Source organism: Anoplophora glabripennis, unplaced genomic scaffold (genome assembly GCF_000390285.2).
Source record: "Anoplophora glabripennis isolate ALB-LARVAE unplaced genomic scaffold, Agla_2.0 scaffold63, whole genome shotgun sequence".
NCBI lineage: Eukaryota > Metazoa > Arthropoda > Insecta > Coleoptera > Cerambycidae > Anoplophora > Anoplophora glabripennis.
Window position 1 is genome coordinate 665,002 of NW_019416222.1, and position 22,847 is coordinate 687,848.

General features: G+C 32.5%; 1 protein-coding gene across 4 annotated transcripts in view; it reads right to left on the reverse strand.

Annotated features, from left to right (window-relative positions):
• The window catches only part of LOC108903722 (MDS1 and EVI1 complex locus protein EVI1-like), a 314,040-nt gene that overhangs the window by 150,354 nt on the left and 140,839 nt on the right, over positions 1–22,847 (reverse strand). Inside the window, exon 1 of one of the 4 annotated variants that reach the window (XM_018706007.1) lies at positions 6,567–6,689. The exons of the other annotated variants lie outside the window; for them this stretch is intronic. Within the exon in view, the coding sequence (XP_018561523.1) occupies positions 6,567–6,588 (22 nt within the window). The 5' untranslated portion in view covers positions 6,589–6,689. Of the gene's footprint in view, positions 1–6,566; positions 6,690–22,847 lie in introns of those variants that run through there. 4 annotated transcript variants of the gene reach the window in all.

The following is a 22,847-nucleotide window of genomic DNA, read 5'->3' on the forward strand; positions in this document are numbered from 1 at the left end:
GCCTCTGATTCAAAGGAATGTCTTCCAAAAACTCATACAGTGTGTTCTGCAGAAAGTTGAGGTAAGCAGCGCCTGTTAATCGGTTTGGTAAAACAACAGGACCTAGAAACCTGTCACCTACAATGCCCATCCAAATGAAAAACGTGCATGATGTCCAGATTCTATTAGAGCATGAGGATTTTCGTCGGCCCAAATATGCGTATTGTGAAAATTTTAAACACTCCATTTCTTGTGAACCCGACCTCATCAGTAAAAAGAATGTTTGCAAGAAAACGAGGGTCTTCAGCATCATGACGTAGAAAACAGCGGCAAAAAACCAAACGTGCTTGATGATCATTAATTGGATTTAAAGCCTGTACTCGTTGCACATGGTATGGACAAAGCAGTTGCTCGTGAAGGATTCTCCAAACAAGAGGACCACTAATTCCTACCTCGGCTGATATTCTCCGCACACTCGTACCTGGATTCTGCTCTACCAATGCTAGAATTTCTTCTTCTGCTCTAGGAGTGAATACCGACCTTGATCTTCCGGATAAATGGCACTGTTTGCTCAAGGACGGTATGACGCAATCTTTGGTGAATTCTTCCAAACATGCGTTGTGAAGGAATCTGGCGATTTGGATAAGCGTCAACATAAAGACGTCGCGCTTCGGTGGCGTTCCGATTAGCACGACCATACATGAAATGCATGTCTGTTAATTCTGCGTTAGAATAACCAGCCATAGCAAAAGAAATCTTGTGCACTGAGAACAACTGTCAAATACGTACTGTTTATTTCACTAAACATCAACCAACTATTATAAGAAGATACACAACGTTTTTGAAAAATAAAAAAGGGGCTAAAAAACATAAAACATTCCATATCTCCGCAACCGTTACTTTGCGGACCCATGTTCATTAAGACTTTTCTGCTTATTTTGGTTCATACTATTACCTCCTTAAATATTTTACACTCTTTTTTTTTAACTCCCTGTATAGCACAAAACTAGCACAATCCAGCACAACCAAATATTTCGACTTTCTCAAAAAGTAAAGGGCTAACTTCACGCGGTAAAAAGTTTAAGTGTTAAAATCTCAGTGACGTCAAAATATAATATTTTCGCGACGCCGAACAGCTGAATAACAATGATTCCTAGAAGAAATGACCTTTGTCTCGAAGATTATCAGAAGGGACAACAAAGAACCGTGTGTTCGTGACCTCACGGTAATAAACTAATTCTTATATTGTTGCACCTTGTACTTGTTCGTTTATATCTATTCACTACAGGATAAAGGAAAGATGTATTGCCTTGCAGAAGTACGGGTACGCATCGCCGCAAAAATTTCACGCCTCATTGTCTCTTCCGCGGCGACTTTAGCACTGAAAGTTCCGAGCAACAGCAGTGTCGCATTTACCCAATGTCTTATCTCAAATTGAGAATTGCTGAAGAAATCAATCAGATCTTAGAAGTTTCGATAGAATGGAAATATAGGCTGAGATAAACTTTTCTTACAAGTTTTTAAGGTTTTATGCACATCGTATATCGTAAAAACATAAGTGAAGGGTCTGTGAAAAAAATATTAAAGCGAAAAAATATAGGGTGATCCATTAACGGTACAGAGCGGCTGTATACACCGCGTCCACCTATTATCGAATTCTACGTAAAAAATTAAGGGGACTTACTTGTTATGATCCCTATTAAAATATTAATAGTTTTCGAGATAATCGACTTTTCATTTTTTTTGTCATGTTTCGTCACTTCTAGTAGTTGACATAATTATGATTGTAGACAGCTAGAAATTATTTTTTTTTTCAGGAACTGCAGAGTAAAGATGGCTCGTTCGAAAAACGTATCAAAAGTTGACCTGTGATACACAGGGGGCAAAAAAATCGTGCCAAACCTGATAATTTAAAATTTGAAAAATCTCGACTTTTCCAAATAGAACACCCTGTGTTTTATGATTTCATTAGGTGTGCCCTACAATTTCTTGATAGCTTTCCCTATACCTAAGTTGCGTAGTTTTTGCAAAAAACAATTTTAATGTAAAATACTGGATTTGCGCCCGTTCCTTTGGCTATAATGTGATTATTTTATTGTTATTATACTTTTCCTATTACCCATTTATTTTTCACGTTAGAGAACACCTAAATCACGTATATCCAAACCTGTGGTTAGGTTGTGCTGGTCCAGTTCCTTGGCCCGCACGTTCGCCTGACTTAAATAGTCTGGACTTTTTCTTGTGGGGTTATATCAAGGAGCGAGTATACGAAGTACCACCAAGGGACATTCAAGACTTAAAAGAAAAAATTCAAAACGAGTTTCTAACTATAAGGCCTCAAATGTTAAAAAATGTCCACATTCATTTTCATCGTAGATTAATGCTTTGTGTAGAAAACAACGGTGGACAGTTTGAACATTTATTTTAAGTTAGCTTGCGACTATGAGTATTCTTTTTTTAAAATTCTATTTATCTAAATTTTTTAATCTCCAATTTCACTAATAACTTTCCTAACTACGGTAACAGTGCTTGATTTTCAATATGATACGGATGAAACTTTTTCAATATTTTATTTGTAAAGCTTTTGAAAACTCCAATGGGATTGGATTTTCAAGCAGACGCCACAACTTTAAACTAGATATTATCGTTGTTACTTTCATGTCTCCTGGTAGTTTTCTTGTAATTCGCGTTTGCTGTTCATTCAAACCTTTCCTCCACATTTTCAAAACAGTGGGAATCTGTGTAAATTTAGATTATTTGCTTTGTAAATACATACTGCTAGCAAACATTTCCCATATTTTGCTAATTCTTAATCACTTGTAGCGATTTTATGGTATTTTGATTTTATTTACAAATAAATGGTAACTTTTCATAAAGACTTATTTATTAAACTCAAATATCTAAATTTTTCAGTTATTAATTTTAATTTTAAATAGTGTAGCTAGACAACTAATAAATTTAATAAAAATAAAAACCCTTACAATATTTTTCCTGATAAAGGAACGGGCGCAAATCCGCTATTTTACATAAAAATGGGTTCTTTGCAAAAACTACGCAACTTAGGTATAGGGACAGCTATCAAAAAATTGTAGGGTCTACAGAAAGACATCTAATGAAATCATAAAACACAGGGTGTTCTGTTTGAAAAAATCGAGATATTTCAAATTTTAAATTATCAGGGTTGGCACGATTTTTTTTGCCCCCTGTGTATCGCAGGTCAACTTTAGATACGTTTTTTGAAAGAGCCATCTTCACTCTACAGTTCCTGAAAAAAAATAATTTCTAGCTGTCATACAATCATAATTATGTCAACTACTAGAAGTGACGAAATACAGGGTGTCCCGAAATTCATGCAACAAAATTTGGTCACAGATTCTTAAGACAAATTTAGGGGACCCGTATTTTTTATTTTTGCCAAGTGGCCCCCTCTTTCGGAGTTACAGCCCCCTGAATTCCGCCCCTAAGAATAATCTTTTTTTTATATCTCGGAACTCCGTTATATGGGAATCACTAAATTTGGTACACAGGGGTTTTATGACATGTGGAATCTCATAGTGCTACGCTTTTTGGCGAGAAAGCCACTAAAGACACTTTTTCGTGGGCCCCCTTGTCTTTGGAGCCAAAAAAATTTGATCGCATATTTAAATTTCTTAAAAATTATCTGTCCACTAGGAAGCCATTAAATTTAGAAACTTTTTGTGTCTTTATACATTTTTTGTAAAACACAATGTTTTCGAGAAAAATGTCAAAATGTGATCGAATGCATATCGTGATTCGCCATTTTCCTCAAAAACATTGCGTTTTACGAAGCAAATATCAAGAGACAAAAAAGTTTATAAATTCAATGGCTTTCTAACTAATAATTTTTAAAAAAATCTAATTTGCTACCAAATTTTTCTCGATAATGCCATAGGTTTCCATTAAAAAAAATTAAGTTGGTACCTGCCCAGGAAAAACTGAACACCCTGTATATGTAAATATATTTTCATTTTGTGCAGCTCGGGAAAGTAGGCAACTCTGTAGAAAAAAAAATAAGTTATATCTTTTATTAACCTACATATTGGACTTATGAGCACTAGGTGAACACATTGTATAGGAAACTAGACGAGCTACGATTATGGGGTAAAAAATCTATTAACAAATACGGCCTAAAAAAATTGATTTAAAATATTTTCAAGTTTGCTTTTTTTTGTTATTACCATAGCAACGCCAGTATGAAGGACACCATCTTGAAATTTTTAAATTGTCATAACTTCTAAATGCCTTAATCGATTTCAAGAAACGACGGCTCATTTTAAAGAACTGTTAATAAAATTTTAATTTATGATATGGGAATAAAAATATTATTTTAAAGCCAAAATTAAATTGTGTATTTTCAACTTAGGTTATACAAGCGAATTTCGAAAAACCGACAATTTTCTCTAACACTATAGCAGTTGCGCCCTCTAGAGGTGAAGTTACAAACTTGAAAATATTTTAAATTAATTTATTTTGGCCGTATTTGTTAATGGATTTTTTACCCAATAATCGTAGAACGTCTAGTTTCCTATATACAGCCGCTTCGTACCGTTAATGGATCACCCTGTATATTTTTGTATTAACTTTTAATGAATCTTGTGTAAAACTATTTGTTTTGTTATGTAGCGGGACAGCGAACTTAATTTTTCATTAAAATTATGGATCATGTTCGAAGTTAGATACGTTAATGTATTAAATATAAAAAATACATAAGAAAAGTATATACAGGGTGTCTGCGGTGGAGTTGAGAGAAGCGGAAGAACTTTTGTTAAAAAAAAACATTTGCATGTATGTAGGTACTTTTAAATGGGACAACATATACAAGACGTCCCGTATTAAAACATTATTAAAAATATAATACCTGATTTTATCTTTAAAACTATATTATGCTAATTAAGAAACACATAAATAGTTCTTTTTTCAACATGTATCATGTACAAAAAATTTTTGAACAGAAATTAGACATTTTGGGAAAGAATCTAGTTGATTAAAAAATAATCTGCATCGTATTTTTGTTTATTAGCATTAAGCAGGTTTGGACATAATTCAAAAAAAATTGTGTAAATACAATCAAAATTATTTACTCAAAATTAAAACTTATTCTCATTTCTCAAATTTAAAAGCACATATCCATCATCTAAAAGGGCCTTTTTTGTGTAAGAAACCAGGAAGAATTTTATTAGAATTGAAATGTTTAATTGTGTAAGTGGTCATGTTCTTGGATGGGATGGATATGTAGAACCAATCAGAAATTAGGATTGTTTGAACATAGACAATATTATTACATTGATAAAATCTATCACGTAAAAACGTTGATTGAAAGAACACATCATTGATTTATCAAAATAGAAAACGTTAAAGTAGGCCGATTACCTTGAAATTTGATATAGTATGGGCGTGACTATGAAAAAAACCACTCATGGGTAAAACTATCTGGGGACACCCTATATATTTGTTAGTGTTGGAAAGGGATGGGTTTTTTTATGTGCTGATTATCTGACATAGTTAAGGATAAAATTAACTACCCACTACGCTTTAAACCATTTCTTTGTACAGAACACTCTGTATGTGTTGGTATGACTAAAATTACTTTTTTGTACGTTTGAACACAAACAATTTTTTAAGTAGAATAAATTTCTCCTCTCAAATGAAAAAGTTTTCCCTCTTTTCAACTTCATTAGTAAACGCATATTGCTTTAATTAAGTTTAAATTGATTAATTTATTTTGAAGTTTAAATTCACTGGCAGAAAAGTTATAAGGTGAAACATGTTTGAAATCACCTAGTCTAAGCCACTGAATAATTTTTAAACGAACATTTAAAAAAATGTTAATAAGTATGAACAAAAAGTTAATGAAAAAAATGTTTAATCCTATACCTTAAAACTTCTAAGCCATTGATATAATTGAACGGAATTTATAAGGAAAACTTCCAACATTTATGATGGTTTATAATAATGCTGAATAATTTACGTAACATATATCTGCTACACCATTCCTTCTATATTTCAAGTGAAATGAATACTAGCAATTTGCACGAAATCAGCTACTTATAATAATAAATAAACCTAGAGATAAATAAAAAAATGTTTCTAAAAAATTGTAATGCAAATAATGTGTAATTGCTATAATAATAATAATAGCACCTTTTTAAATCTCAAATGAACACTTCTCGCATTTTTCCAGCACTATTTTTTTGCAACTATTTATGTATATAAATGGCTACTTGATCTTCCATATGCACAAATGTCTTTTTACGAACACAAACAAATTTGAAAACAAGAAACAAGCTAATTTGAAAGTTCAAATAGCTTCAAACCATAACCTAACTTCCAGTAATTTAATAACATAAAAGTATGTCCTTAGCATCACGCAAAAATTGTAGATAATTTATACATATTTTACTTGTTAACTTCATATCATTGTCCTTATTTATTTTTGCATGTTTTGGATTGGAGTTATGCGATTTTAACATAAATGACTAGAAAATATGCTGCTGACATCTTGAGCTTATAAGTAACTTAGAGTATATTGTCTAGTTTGTACCTTAAAGAACTGGAGATCTGCATACCTGTCATAATTTTGGTTAGCATGAAGGGGAAAGCCTGGGAATAGCTACGGCGCCGTTAGAATTAAAGCACCATGATACATGAAACAAAACACTAATGGCAGCGTCACTATCACCAGGATTCACTGTTCCAACTTATCTAAATATTAGTGATTGATGTTACGCAACAGTGCACATGCAGCGCTCAAAATCTAAGTCGACACTGGAATCAGGATGCGCCTGGATCTAGGGCTTCCCTGACAGGGGCGTGTCCAGGGGAGGGGCGAATGGGATGGGCTATCCTACAGGATAACATCCCCACTACCCGGCCTGGATATATCTGTGATATCCTACAAGCCAAAAAGGCATTATCTTATTGACGTTGATAACTCTATTAGGTTTTGTAGTTGTTTAGCTTTGTTTGTTGTTCGTTGGGGCGTTCTCTGAAAGGATCCGTTTAATGTGTTAGTTAGAAAGGACCTGTTTTATTTTGTTGGTATACGGTCTGGTGAGATTAAATTTGCCAAATGATTTAGGCGATATTTTTCAGGTCCGCTTGGCTTACGTACTGCTGATTTTAACTCGTTTTTCGGCAAGATACAAATTAGTGTCATGTCTTGCGGTATAATAAAATATTTACTTCACCTTAAACAATAGAAGTACATTTAATTTTTATTTTCAATGCATCATATATTTTTGGTATGCATCAATTAAGAAAAGAAAAGAATTAAGAAATTTAATTTCAACGCCAAAATACTGCGAATATGGCATATTTGACATTTAGGAAAACATCAGTTTTGACCTATATTTGGGTTATTTTCACCTAAATACTGGATATTCTGAGAAGTATAGAGGTCATGGGTAAAATTTGGCATCATGTTTAACACCCCAAAATAATACGAAAATGATATGTTTAGACAAAATTTAGAAAAAAATTAAGTTTTGGCATTTTCAACCAAAAATTTCACTTTTCTCTGAAATTCATCGGCATGTCAAAAATTTTGACTACACAATCGTGTTCAGTGCATCAATTTCCCTCGGAAATAATACGTAGATCCCTTGAGTTTGAACTTTTTTTTGTGTGTCCGTGTTATCAATTGTTAAGGATTTTCCATTAGCTATTATAAAATATCTGTAGTCTATATATTAATTAAAGTCTAGAAAAAACTACTAAAGAAAATATGTTTTATATTTTTGAACTCACAAAACTTGCAAATTTCAAAAATATAAGAAAAATAGACTGTTCTCTTTAAGAATCATAATTTTGGTACATCTAGAAGTCGCATATGTAATGTTTAACCGTTTATTCTGAAAATAAATTATTGGGGCTCTCAAATTACTATACAACTTTTAGGGAACTTTTTCCTAAAGCCAAAAACTCTGGTGGGAAGTTCTAAATAATTAACTTTCTTCTGAATGAAGTAATATTAAGGGATAAGTGATTTTTTAATACAATACACACAATACAAATAGGTATGTATATTGTAATTAAATATTTTCCCATCAGTTAATGGTCTACTTATACATTGTGTTTACAAACTTGGAGAGGATATTTGAAGAGTAAATTTTGATTACTTATACATTCTAAATACCATTATAAAATCCTCTCGAAGTTTTAGACACCCTGTATGATATACCTACAGGTTACTATACAACATGGGTAGTTTAGCATTTAGGAAAGGAAATTTAAATTCACCACTGTTTACAAATTTATTATAAAAGAATTCAAAATTTAAGCTGCTTAGAAGTACATTGAACATAATAATTTATGTTAAAAGTACTGAGTTAAAAATTAACATATTCTTATGAATAACCGCAAATGTTGTGTGTTTGTTTAAACTTTGTTGATTATTTTTTATTGCTTCATTAATATTATATTGTTATCCACAGTAGCAGTGTGTTCGCAATCGTGACTATAAGGAAATATAATAATTAATTGGCTAAAGTAAGCCTTTTTTTCAAATTTGATTCCCTATTTAAAAAATGTATATCTAGTTGTATGTTATTCATATAATACTCTTCTTTTTTTACTTCCGTACCTAGCAAAAAATGATATGACCTATAATTGTAGAAAATGTTCTTATGGTTTCAAACTGTACTTAGAAAAAAAATTAATGTTGCTTTTTGGAGATCCAAGTTATACTTATATATTTTTTACAGCACACCCTATGTATTATTATACATTACAGTGACATAACTATTTTATAGATGTATGTCCAATAATAGGAGGGATATGGCCAAAAATATCTAAAGAGTTTATTGTTAGCATACACTATTGACCTATATCCTCCATCTTATTAGAGATAGATCTGTAAGATCTTATATCATTGTAATCTTGAGAATAAAAAATATACATATATCCAAAAATAATATGTAAATTTTGGTTGTATCTCCGAAATGCAACATTCAATTGTTTTTCTAAAGTTCTAAAGGCACATGACAATTTTCCACAACTTTGATCCATATATATTTTTTCTAAATACGAAAACAACAAAAATGAGGAGAGTAAAATGTTATTTAAATAGCCCTGAGGAGATAACTATTTATCTTTCAGGATTTCGAAAAAAGTAATGCATTGATCTTGGCAAGAACTGATTTCTTTGATATAAGAAATTGAATACCACGTTCCAAACACAGGGGTACTTACTAATCTGTGTTTCGTTTTGAAACAGTATTTTCACAAATTCTGTTAGAACCCTTCTCAAACAGTGATATAGGTTTAGTGAGTTTGTGTTCAATAGTATGAGACATATTATTAAAAGAACGCGCCACAACCTTAATGTGTAAAAATATACAGTCCGTTTCACAATAAAATCGGAGCTAGTGTCGTTATATTTTTGGATAGGGATGTTCTTTTAGTCTTTTTGGTAAAAAAATGATTTTCTCTACATGATTTGAAGACGTGCCAGGATTTACTATTCAATATTCACGTAATGCTGATTTTATAATAAAACTGTATTCTTTGCATTTTACTATTCTTACCCAAAGGAACTTTAGGGGATATTATTACAAATGCTACACTGTAAAAAATCATTTAAATTCACTCAGTTTTACTCAATGACGTATCAATTGGTCTGCTCACACCCGATTGAGTGAAATTTCCACTATTTTTTTATGAGTGGAACTATTGCAACAGAAGTGAGTGAATTTTACTAAAATCCGAGTGTCTGCTATCAAGTAAGTGACTTTTGACTCTATTCTGAGTATTTAAAACCAATTAAGTTAACTTAATGGTATACGGGGCCCATTACTTGCCTGGATAGATAGTTTCCTCACAAATCGAACGTTTTCAGTATCTCAAATAGTTCTTTCTGGGGTACCGCAAGGTTCTGTTCTGGGACCAGTCCTATTTTTGGTATATACAGCTGACCTCTCGCTAAAGCTCAAATCGCAGCATGCACCACTGTATGCCGATGATACTAAGATATTTGGAAATGCACTGCAAGATCATCAGACTCTACAAGATGATATTAATTCCATCGAGCACTGGTGCTATGATTGGCTCATCCTTCTGAATTTAAATAAGTGTACTGTTATACATATTGGTAAAAATAATCCCAAGTAAACATATACTTTCGGTCAATGTCAACTTATAACCACTCTCGAAAACCAGAATCATTTTGGGTGTAGTAATCAATTCCAGTCTCACTTGGTCCGAACATATTTCCACCGTTGTGAAAAACCCAACTCCGTGTCTTATCTTTTAAATAAGTGTTTCTAGAGCTCAAACGATCAGGTCTTCTTAAAATTATATAAATCATATATTCGTCCGCATCTGGAATACCGCGTGAACATATGGTCCCCTTACCTGGTTAAATATATTAATCTGATAGAGAGCGTGCAGAGAAGATTCACAAAATGGCTTGGATAATTTGAAAATTACTTGTACTAATGTGATACGTCTACGTGGTGATCTTATCCAAATGTACAAGGTTCTATACAATCATTACAGTTTAACATTTGGAGACTTATTTAGATTAAATTTGGATGAGCGTTTACGTGGTCATCAGTTTAAATTGTCGAGAGAAAACTTCAAAACATCTTTGCCTCCAAATTTCTTCCCAAATAGAGTGTTCTACCATTGGAATAGCCTACCTTCATCTGTTGTTACTGCCCCATCGGTCAACTCTTTCAAGAACATACTTATTTGTTCTTTTTCTTTTATGTTAGCTATTTATTTTACTGTTACTTTAAAAGATGTTAACTGTCATTTTGTACATTTTATTGGACTAAATAGGCTTTGCCTCTGTCCTTGCTACTATGTACTAATAATAATAATAGTAATAATACACCACTCCACCAGATGAACTAATAGGGACGATGAGAATAGACAAAGACAACGCACGACAACCATAGAATCGGATGAAGTCACTCAGTAACGAGTACTTTACTACGATTTAGTTACTAGGGCACCAAATACGAGTTTATCTGCAGAATTTATTTAACGGGTGCCTATATTTGAATGAAAGTACTCAGTTCAAATATTAACACGAATGAAAATGTATTCAATAATTTCAATCAATGGATTTACTCCGTTCTTTTATTTTTTTAGAGTGTATAATGTAATTTTCAATTTACATTTCAATTAGTAATGCATTTTAATTGTAATTTTATGAAATTCCGTTCTTGTAGAGCACCTAGATAGTTTACACTTTTAGACATTCAGAGAAAGTAAAGTTAATCGTTTTGGCGAACCATATAAAGAACACCCCTCCTTAACTCCAGGAAATTACGCATCCCTTAAAATCGAAAGAAAACCTGGCGGACCCACTGATGATATATCACTGTACGCAAAAGCGTTCCAGCCGAATAGTTAAATTTATTTCTTTCGACCTTTCGAATCGCACGCGTGATAACATCGGTTAGGAGTATTTGAAACGGCCAACACCCGAAATGACCAAATTTAAATGCAATGGTCCCAAGTTTAAAGCGCATTTAGATAAGACATGGCCATCTATTTCTCCGAGTTCCATTGTTGAAACTCCCGACGAAATTTACGGGGATTCGTCACCGGCCCCGGAAAAGGAGATGCTGATATTTATCCCGTGGCGCTCATAAAATCCGTAAAGGAAGCATTTCATTGCTTTATACTGTAAAATTATAAGAAATAGGCTACTTGTTGCCAGCAATATACAGTTTGTTTTCTCAAATTCCGTCGTTTTTTTCTTTTAGCTTTATCTTCAAAAGCCCCATTGGACAAGCTAGTGTAAGTTTGAACAACCCCGAACGCCAGCCATGTACTGCTGTAAAGTTTCATCTTTCTTGATGAATATTCATGTATTTTCATAATACCACACGGAAATTTAACAAAGAAGACACACAAACACATCGTAAAGCAAAAACTTCACACAGAAAGCTGCGAAATTATCTACCACATTATAATCGAATCACTATGTCGTAAAGCGTTAAACTGAAAACTAGAATAAATGAAACAAAATGAAGGGGTGACATATTCATATATTCTTGTTTCATCGAATTAACGCTAGTCGTTTGTTTCCTGCCCACTTAGCGCCATGTTGTCATATCACATCAGTTGTATTGGTATTAAATAATTGATCTAAGCTAGGTCCACGTCAGATGTCATTAACACTGAGATTCACAAACTAAACACAGTGCTTTTAAAATATTTCAAATCTATCAGATTATTAATATTATTCATCTTTTATTTAGCACAGTTTATAAAACATAAATTAGTTTTACTTATGATCAGTAACATGTCTGTCCATATAACAATATTAGTTTAATATTTAATAAATCATGCAAAAATATTAATATTTTGAAATTACTCAAAAACATTTTAATGCTCGGCACTTCAACCATATTGACATCAATAAAGTATATGCCTTTAAAATGACATGTTACAAAGTTGTATAAGAAAAATTGTTTTTACAGAACAAAAGCTTAAGTGCAACTTCAAATAATCTATTTCATATTCGTGTTCTGCGGGTTACGTGTTGTGTATTTTCAATTGAAATGAGAAAATACAATTACATTGTAAAATGTCTGTAATAATATTCTGTAAAAGTATTTTCCATCTTGATGTAATTTCACAGTTAAGGTACCTTAAAGACAGAGGCAAAACAATTACCCAAAAACTGAAAATTACAGGGAGAGTTAACAAAACTCCTATAGGACTGATTGACGGACTTTGTGTTGGACCATAAAAGTTATGTAATATGTAATACGGTGATAAAATTACACCGATTGAGACTGGTTACTTATACCTACCAGTAACATGTGTTCTGACATCTCAATTAAAATGTAAATTTACTGTTTCATTGTAAGGGCCTGCAATAATATTTTTAACATTACCTAACATTTTTTTACTATTTGAAGTGAATATATAATTTTACATTTAAGACAGATTAGAAATTATGATAAATTTACACTGCCCAAAAACTAATCCTCAGAGTAACATATGCATTTTTAACGTGTCATTTTAAAGTCACCATACCAATGTGGATGAAAGAATTTTTTTACATGATTTATTAAATAATATTAACTGTGCATAATAAAAACATAAATAAAAAATAATTTGATTAATATGAAATATGTTTTAAAACTCGTTTCTAGTTTTTATAAAAAAATATGTTACTATATTTTTCAACAGTGCATGTACTTAAGTTATGAATCTCAGAGTCAATAACCTCTTAAATGGACCTATTTTAGCTGAACTGTCACTAGGTAAGACAAATACGGTCGCGTTTAGGAAAGTTAAAACAGGTAATATTAAACAGTGATAAAATTCTAAACAAAATGCGGTATATTTCTGCTTTTTTCTTTACTCAGTCCCTTCAACAGTTGATGGGTCGAGACATATTATAATTAATCGAAAGTAACACAACAGAAAAAAAATCGTGGGCAATTAAGTAATCGCTAATACGATTTTTTTAATTTAAGCCCCCCAAAAAAATTGTGCAGGCCCTGATTAATAAAAATAAATTGACATTTTGCCTTTAAAAATAATCAAGTCAAAATCGACTAATAAATACAATCATCATGCATCAGGGGTTCAGATTTGAAATGGGCCACCCTGTATATCCGAAATTGTCCTGTATAATGGGAATTATTTTTTTACATTCACATCCGAAACTTATACGAAACATTACATCAATTGATATTTTTAGCAAAGAAGATAGTAAACCTTTTTTCATTTATTAGATTTTCTAAAATTTAATTTCGCATCTAACTTATCTTCATGAAAGATCTTGAATAACCAGTTTTGGGCCAAATTTGTTCGAGGCAAACCATACCCAATAATCTACTTATCTCTGGATTTTTACCAAAAAAACTAGTTTTTCCTTTGTATCAAAATTAAAAATTAATAGAAAATATTTTTTCTTACATAGAAAAATTAACTACGAAATCAAAAGGAGGATTGTAGGCACTATCTTCTCGGATGTAATAGAATGAAATAAGGTTGATTTCAGTAAGTGTTATAAATTTAAAAATTTAATTCATACTATTCTGTGCCGCATATGACAATTATTGGAAAATCTAAAAATGTGTTGTGTTTCGTCAGGATTTTTTTGTTTAAAAGTTCAAAAAATATAACATTAGGATAAAATAGGAGAATTTTAAATTTTTTAATTAGCTAACTGATTACTAAAGAGATAATAAAGAATGCATTGTTATCATGATCACCATTATCATCGTCATCGTTCTCACCATCATTATTAATATTTGTAACAGAATTAACTTAACTGGAAAATGTAATTGAGACGAGTAGCGATTATTTGAACCAAGAAATATTCGCCTATAAATAATCTAGAAATAAGCACTCGGTAGGGTAGGTTACACTAACCATAAGGATTATTTGAAGTCAGCAAACTCGTATTCAAATATATAACGTCTATATTATAAATAACTATGAAGTAGTGTGTTATGACAATTCTCGTGGTTGAATTTGATACTTTGTTTAGATTTATTTCGCAAAGTCGTGGGACTGATCGATAATTTCGTGGTAAACCACATAATGCTAAAATAAACTATGGAATGTTTATATATGATTGTTATATAATATCATTGTGAGAACATCACTTAAAAATTAGCACAGATACTTGCTCATTTTATTAAATATGATAAATATCTCCAGAATTAAATAATGCGATTAAGCGTATTTGTAAAAAATTAGAAATAGTATATTCAATGAACTATATTGCGCACTTTTATATAATATTAACGTTTCCATTATTCACTTCTAAGTACAGTTGTATTTAAAACCAATAAAAATTATATAAACCAAAGGAACATGTTTTAGTTATCTCTAAAATATATTAATAACCTAACATTTCCCGGAATAACGCTCTAGAAAACACGTACTTAGCTGTTTACTGCTTTCCATCTTACTTCCTGTGTAGAAATGCGACAACATTTTTTACAAAATAAAATACGGGTGCCGGAAAGACACTATATTGTGAATTTTTGGTAATTTAAATTTCTTTACAGTAGCTACTTGTCATAAGAGAAGAATTTTTTTCGATTAGAAATTATTTGTCCTTACAGTATACTCATAATATAATTAATTTAATAATAGAAGCGCTTTGCTTTTGCTGGACATTCTTTCAAATGTAGAAAAACCTCAAGTCAGCCTTGAAATCGACAGCGGCAACATTATGGGCTATAGTAATATTGTTTTGTAAAAAGCCCACTGATTATATAACCATCGCAGAATAAACACGTACGCGTAGATTGTGTGTTTAATTATTATTACGGTTATCTTTATCACTTATTAGTACATTATAACAAAAAGAAGCAAAAATGGCGTTACACCGTATACAAGTTGGTAATTATTGCATTTTGATGGATCAGAGGCATAGGATAGAATAGGTTGTTTTCTTTAGATTAGAATAGATTGAGATAGGATGCTTCTGACATTATTTAATGGTGCCTTTATAAAAATACGTATGTCAAACGTGGTAGAATATTGATTGTATTCCAGTGCAAAGTAATGCATTGCAAAAAATGTTCATCCTGGTAACAAAACCGCAAAATATTGTTTTTCCGGATACATTTTATTATAGATCTGTTTTTTCAAAGCGGTATATCCTGAACTAGGGAACGTAGTAACAAGAGCTCAGTTAGTAGAAATTAAAAGAGGCAACTTAAGAATTAGAATGGCTCGATCTGGGTATTCAGCTGTTGGTTTGAATCCTGCCACAACAGAACTGCGTCTATGATGGATTGGCAAGATTTGCCTTTAAAAAAAAGGAAATGAAAAAATCAGTCATACTGTACTATTTCATGAAATACTTTTTATAACTATATTATCATATGTACTCCAAAAGAGTTTGTATTTGATTCTCTGCTTAGTTTCATTTTCAACAATGCTAAACTCTACAGGGTGTTAGAAGTTTGACTGGCTTAATTTTAACAGACGATAGAATGCATTAAAATAAACAAAAAAAACTTATATGACATGGGTCCTAAACTCAACCATTTCCGAAAAAAAAAAATTCGATAAAATTCATATCGAGCAATGTGACAACGGCGCGGCGGTTTATTAAGACGAGGTACTAAGGTGTCCAGCAACCACCAATACGCAATTCAGTTGGTATCTGGATTCGACCATGGCGGAGTGTTTCTTGCGTACCACTATTTCTTTTTCTTGAGGTGTTTTCCAGCGAGTGAGCGAAAATTGGATACGAAGGTGTCGTGCGTGCATCGAAAATGGTGGTGGACATTTTGAACATATGTTGTAGTTTGTTTTGTACTTGTATGTGTGTTTAAAAATTACTGAATTTTGCTTTTTGGTAAGTACCTAAATTATTTCTAATGCGTATGATTATTTGGACGACGTGAATTTTTGGGTACTTTAATTACATATTTTTCAAATACGTAATTTGGTTAAAAGTTAAGAGATTCATAATTACTAACATTTAGCTAAAATTTAAGCACAACGTTATCTTCGTATTAAAAAATCGATACATTTTATTTTATTTATTTAAAAACTGGAAAACAATTGTCTTGACTAAATGTTTTACAATAGCTACTGTTTACATTTTTCCCGTAGGACAAGTCTGCCGTGTGTACACGTGATGTGCATCAGCAGGTTAAGCGCTGTTGTCACTTTGTGATGAAACTCCCCAATATTAATACCCACTATATTGATGATACGTCGACTTAGAGCTTCCCGACACTACTGCTGTCAGGTCTGGTGATCTTGTAGGCCAACTAATAGAACCACAGCGGCAAATCCAACGTACTGGAAATCTCTCGTTCGAATGTAGCTTGACTGGACGAACGAAATGTGCAGGAGCTCCATCGTGTTGGTAGCACATTCCAATTCTCATGTTCATACGAACATTCTCTAGTAGTATTTGTAATTCGTTTTGTAAAAAATTTAAGTTGTCGATTCTCCAAAATGAAAGGGTCAAATAAAAAATTATCGATCATACCACGCCACACGTTTACTGAAAACTTATGCCGAAAATTAGTTTCGAGTGTTGCTTGAGGTTTTTTGTCTGATCATACATGAGAGTTCCGAGTATTAGTTATGTCGTCACGGGTGAATGTTGCTTCATCCGTAAAAAGTATGCGAAATACAAGATGATTATCGACAAAACTCAATACGCTTAGTATAATCTTCCGGTTGTAGATGTTGTATTCTCTGTACATGGTACGGACATAAGCCTTGCTCATGGAGGATTTTTTAATACTATTTCTTGTGGAATGCCTAATTGAGTAGCAATTTTTCGTGAGCTGGTAGTTGTATCATCTTCAGTAGAAGAGGTTTATTCTAGGTCTAGTAAGCCCTAGAATATTTTCTCCTTCTTCTGAATCTTGTTCGTTAAGATGTTATACTAGGACTGGGAAGGTTTCCGGTTTCGCACAATTTGTTAAAAACTCTGATAAATACATTTTTGTCAGGACATCTGCCATGTGGAAACCATTGACGAGATCCTTCAACAACAGCATTAGTGTTCCCATTACAAAAAACATAAACAAACTTTGATTGCACAAACATGTGATCAAATGTTAAACTATTGCAACATAAAATTACACGGACAAATATCCTACTTTTGAACTTGGAACATGACATACTCTGATTTCAAGTTTTTAAAATTTGTAAATACGCTATTAACTTGAAAACAAAAGAAATTCGCATAACAACATTTGAGTTTTTTCTTATTGCTTTGATTCGTAGAATCCATTCCTGGGGTTTGGTGCGATTCTCCCTACATAACCTGTATATGGAATCCATTGACAGTGGACGGTTTTCGCTGCCAAGTGCTGCCAATTGACAGCTGCATTATTCATACATGCATCCTTTAAAAATATAGAGAATTTGATATAGAGCGTCCAATTATCAAAATACTGCGATATTTAAATAAAGGATGAACCAATATTTCGTTCCACTATGATAAGATTGATTTATCAGTTCGTGTCATCTAAGCAAGTTAAAGATAAACATATTTTATCTAAATGATCCATTTGCAATGCTGGCAAGCCTTTTGTTTTCTTCGTTGTAGGCAAAAGTCGTTACAATTCCATAAAAAAACGAGAAATCAGACAAAGGGTTCAAAACTGCAGATAAATCCGTTTAGGGCGTCGACGACAGGGACGGTTGCTCCCCGAGTGTGGCATGATCGAAATCAAGAGGTTATAAAATCAAATAGCTGTTCTCGAGACATCAATACGTTAAACAAGAAACCATTGAAATCCAAATCACACAGTGCATAAGAAGTAAAATCCAAGTAGCCCTGTAGACAAAACACCGTAGGCGCACTCCGGGTCTCTAGATCAACGAGTCCAACATATTATTAGTGGCCTCCCTTGATGAATATGAGGCATAAAAGGTGCGCGGAAGTCCTTTATTCCACGAAGAAAGCGGAACTGAATACGATCAGATCAAGTCATGTCGTTGCGGGATAGTACAATGCAATTTCTGTCTGCATTAGAAAAGACTATTTGGCAGGGGGTGAAACTACTCATTATTTTTCATGTTATTTAACGAACTTTCAACTTACAACGCCGCTACGCTGCTTTCCCAGGATTCGTGACATTACTTTTGCAAAAGAAAAAACACTAACGAAACCACTACTGAAAGTAATGTTGATGTAATCAAAATAAATCAAAGGATAGAAGATGTAAATAATAGTTACTTTATCATATTACATAAGTAAAACCTCGGATTAAAGTAAAAGACACTCTTAGTTAAAGTTTGGCTCCTAATATTTACTTTTGGCCATATTTAATTAATAGAATCTCAAGCAGACAAAAAAGTCCAAACCCAAAAGTCTGACATATCATTTCCGATTTATTTTGATGAGCAGAAAAAAATTGCTCAATCATAGACCACAATTGATTTTGCTCTACATATCTGACGTATTATTTCTGAAGTATTTTGACCAGCTGAAAACGATACCGTAGTAAGAATTTATGCAGAACCGGCCAGTATCTTGTAAAATTTATATTCAAGGTGGAAATGGATCCAAATCGCTCAATTCAACCAAAGAAGGAGTCTTCGTCTTGCTCAGACTAACGAAATTATGGTTAATCTTTGTTTTCAATTGATCTGCGAAGAGGACGTCACCACGTGAAGGTGTCCTAGTCGCAAAAATAGAAAAAAAAATAAATGTATGTTATTCAAACAAAACAAAGAAAACTCTATACAGGGTGTAACTAAATAAGTGTAAAACATTTAAGGGGGTGATTCCTCATCGAAAAAAAGGTAGGATCTTTCATATAAAGAAACTTCATTGGACCATCCCTTGTTAAGATACAGCCCCTTAAAGGGGGTACATAAAATTTGTTTAACAATTTTTTTCACAAGCACTAAACAAGTTACAATATTGAAATTAACCTGACATTTTCTACTACCAAAAAGACACTTAGCCAGTAATTTATTTGGTTTACCCCATGGTTGTAAGGGGTGGAAAACGCAACCCCTAAAATTTATTTCCAACGTAATTTTTTGTCTTATTATTTTTTTACCATTTAAAAATTTATTTCCGATAGCCTGTTTCATTCTAAAAAAAAATGTCTCTTGAATTTTTTGCCCAAATTAAACCAGTTCGCAGCAAAAAATTATTTTACGAACAAGATACATATCGCCATAAAACGAAAATACGAAACTAATTTATCTAGTAGGCCGCCATTAGCGATACTGACAATTAAATTGGAATCAAGCTGTCAGTTTGTAAATTTTTGAAATTGAAGTAATACTAATTGTGTATTGTTCTGTTCTTAATTTGTTACTTTAATAATTCACTTGTTATTAAAATGGCATACACAAATGAGGAAATGGCTGATATGCATTACGTTTACGGTCTGTCGCAGGGGAATGGGTTAGAAGCTTCTACAAGATATGCTGAAATGTATCCTCAACGGCAGCATCCTTCACATAGAATATTTGTCTGACTTCATCAACGATTACGTGAATATGGTTCATTCAACAAAAGAACGCAGGATTGTGGTCGCCATCGAGAAGTAAGAACACCACAGCTTGAGGCAGCAGTACTTAATTTGATAGAAGAACAACCTACTACCAGTACTAGAAAGATTGCTTTCCAGCTAAATGTTGATCATATGACGGTATTTCGAATTTTAAAGGAACATCTCTTATACCCTTACCATCTGCAACGAGTACAGGCACTGTTACCGCGAGACTTTCCGAACCGTCTTGAATTTTGCAATTGGATGCTGGAAATGATTAGAAGAAATCGTGACTTTCTGAAGACGATCGAATTCACAGACGAATGTAGTTTTTCTCGGGACAAGATTATTAATTTTCATAATTACCACATATGGGCTGATGAAAACCATCACGCTATTGTCGAAACTAACCATCAAGAACAGTTTTCTCTTAAGGTGTGGGTCGGAGTTATTGGGGATTATTTAATTGGGCCTCATTTTCTACCTCCTCGATTAAATGGTGAGGCATACGTTCAATTTTTAAGAAAAGTGCATCCCCCCGTACTGCTGGAGGAAGTTCCTTTGGGCGTCAGAAGGGATATGGTTTTTATGCATGATGGGGCTCCCGCCCATTTTAGTCAAGTAGCACGTCAGCATTTAACTGAAACATATGCAAATCAGTGGATAGGTCGAGGAGGACCACAGAATTGGCCCGCTCGATCCCCGGATCTCAATCCTCTGGATTTGTCTACTTGGGGCCATTTGCAGCATTTGGTTTATCGTACTCCTGTTCGCGATGTAGAGGACTTAAGAAACCGCATTATCGATGCGTGCAGGGTAATTAGAGAGACTCCAGGAATATTTGAGCGAATACGTGGCTCAATGCGCCGACGTCTAGACGCATGCGTAATGTCTGAAGGTAGACATATTGAACATTTACTATGATTTCTACATGTTGTATGTTTTGTTATTATTAAATTAGTTTTGATTATTCCCCTTTAATCATTTAATGCAGGTAGTAACTACAAAATAACAGTAAATCCAGTCCGCATTTATGACGATGTATCTCTGTAGTTGTTCGTAAAATAATTTTTTACTGCGAACTGGTTTAATTTGGGCAAAAAATTCAAGAGACATTTTTTTTTAGAATGAAACAGGCTATCGGAAATAATTTTTTAAATGGTAAAAAAATAATAAGACAAAAAATTACGTTGGAAATAAATTTTAGGGGTTGCGTTTTCCACCCCTTACTACCATGGGGTAAACCAAATAAATTACTGGCTAAGTGTCTTTTTGGTAGTAGAAAATGTCAGGTTAATTTCAATATTGTAACTTGTTTAGTGCTTGTGAAAAAAATTGTTAAACAAATTTTATGTACCCCCTTTAAGGGGCTGTATCTTAACAAGGGATGCACCAATGAAGTTTCTTTATATGAAAGATCCTATCTTTTTTTCGATGAGGAATCACCCTCTTAAATGTTTTACACTTATTTAGTTACACCCTGTATAATTCCTAACAACTCCTAGAAAAAAAATCATCAAGGATGGGGGTAGAAGAATGTTATGAGAAACGACATTCCTCTCTGAAGTGAGCTAACTTTGTCAGAAAAATGTTTCCTATAAATGTTGCAGTTCAGAAATATTAACTTTCCAATATTTGAAAATTTAAAATTTACCCATCTCTCGGTAGGGTTGGTGAGGGTGAAAAATATATACCTACTCAAATGATATTTTTCTTAAACAATTAACAAGAAGTTTATGCTTAAACTTTGACTACGGGATCTTTTTCAACACGACAAAATACATACGTCGAAAATGATATATTCAGATATTAAGCACAGCAAAATCAATATTGAACTATGATTGATTTTTGAGTTCATTTTCACCCTAAATATATATTTAATTCCGACTACAGTATCGTTTTCAGCTGGTCAAAATACGTCGGAAAAGATGTCAGATCTTTGGGTTTAAACTTTTTCGTGTGCCTGATATTCTATTAATTAAAATGGCCAACCTTAAACACTTGGAGTCAAACTTTGACTAAGACTGTTTTATCGATTATTGGCATCAAAATAAGTAGCACTATCTTACTCTATGAGTAGCATTCCTTGGATTATGATTTTATAATTTTAAAATATGCATCTTCCAATGTAGCGAGTACTATCTACCTCGGATTTTTGGAGTCAAAATAAGACGGTTTCTAAACTAACCTCTATCTAATGTTAATTTGTTTAGCAGTTAAGTCATTTCACTTTTCCAATTTAAATGAAATTTAAACTTGTATATAAATATCACCTCATGGCATAGCAGATAAGGTAAATCCATTTTCAGAGTTAGAAATATATTTTTAAATTGGTACTTTTATTTCACCAAAGTATTTGCCATACAATTTGATTTATTTGTAATACGAATGAAACAAAGTTTTATGGGATTCTGAATTGTAATCGGATACATATTCATGGATTTATTGAAGATAATCATCATTTCCAGTAACACGTACTTTAATAAAAAAAATTAAAAGGAAATAGAAATATAAGCATATTTGCGTACACAGAATTTTGGGACAACTTGTGTTTCATTAAAAAACAGACATTGTGAATTTTATTAAAATATTTTTAAATAGTTATTTATTAGTTCTGCGTCTTTTACAAAAATATTTGATATAAAAGTTTCCTTCTACACCTACAAATACTTTTTAATTTCAAGTTGTATTATCATTAATATCAAAATCTGATAATACTAAAAATCCGAAATAAGGTTCAACTAATATTGAGTTAATTCCAGTTGAATTAAATTTTATCTCAAAGATATATTTTGCAATAATTATTTAACTACTATTTTTACTTTATTACTAATTTTATCAGTATGAAATCATTCATATATTCTTTAATTACTAGAAAAGCGTCTACTTTACGATATTATAAATAAACAATCATTGATAAATGAAATG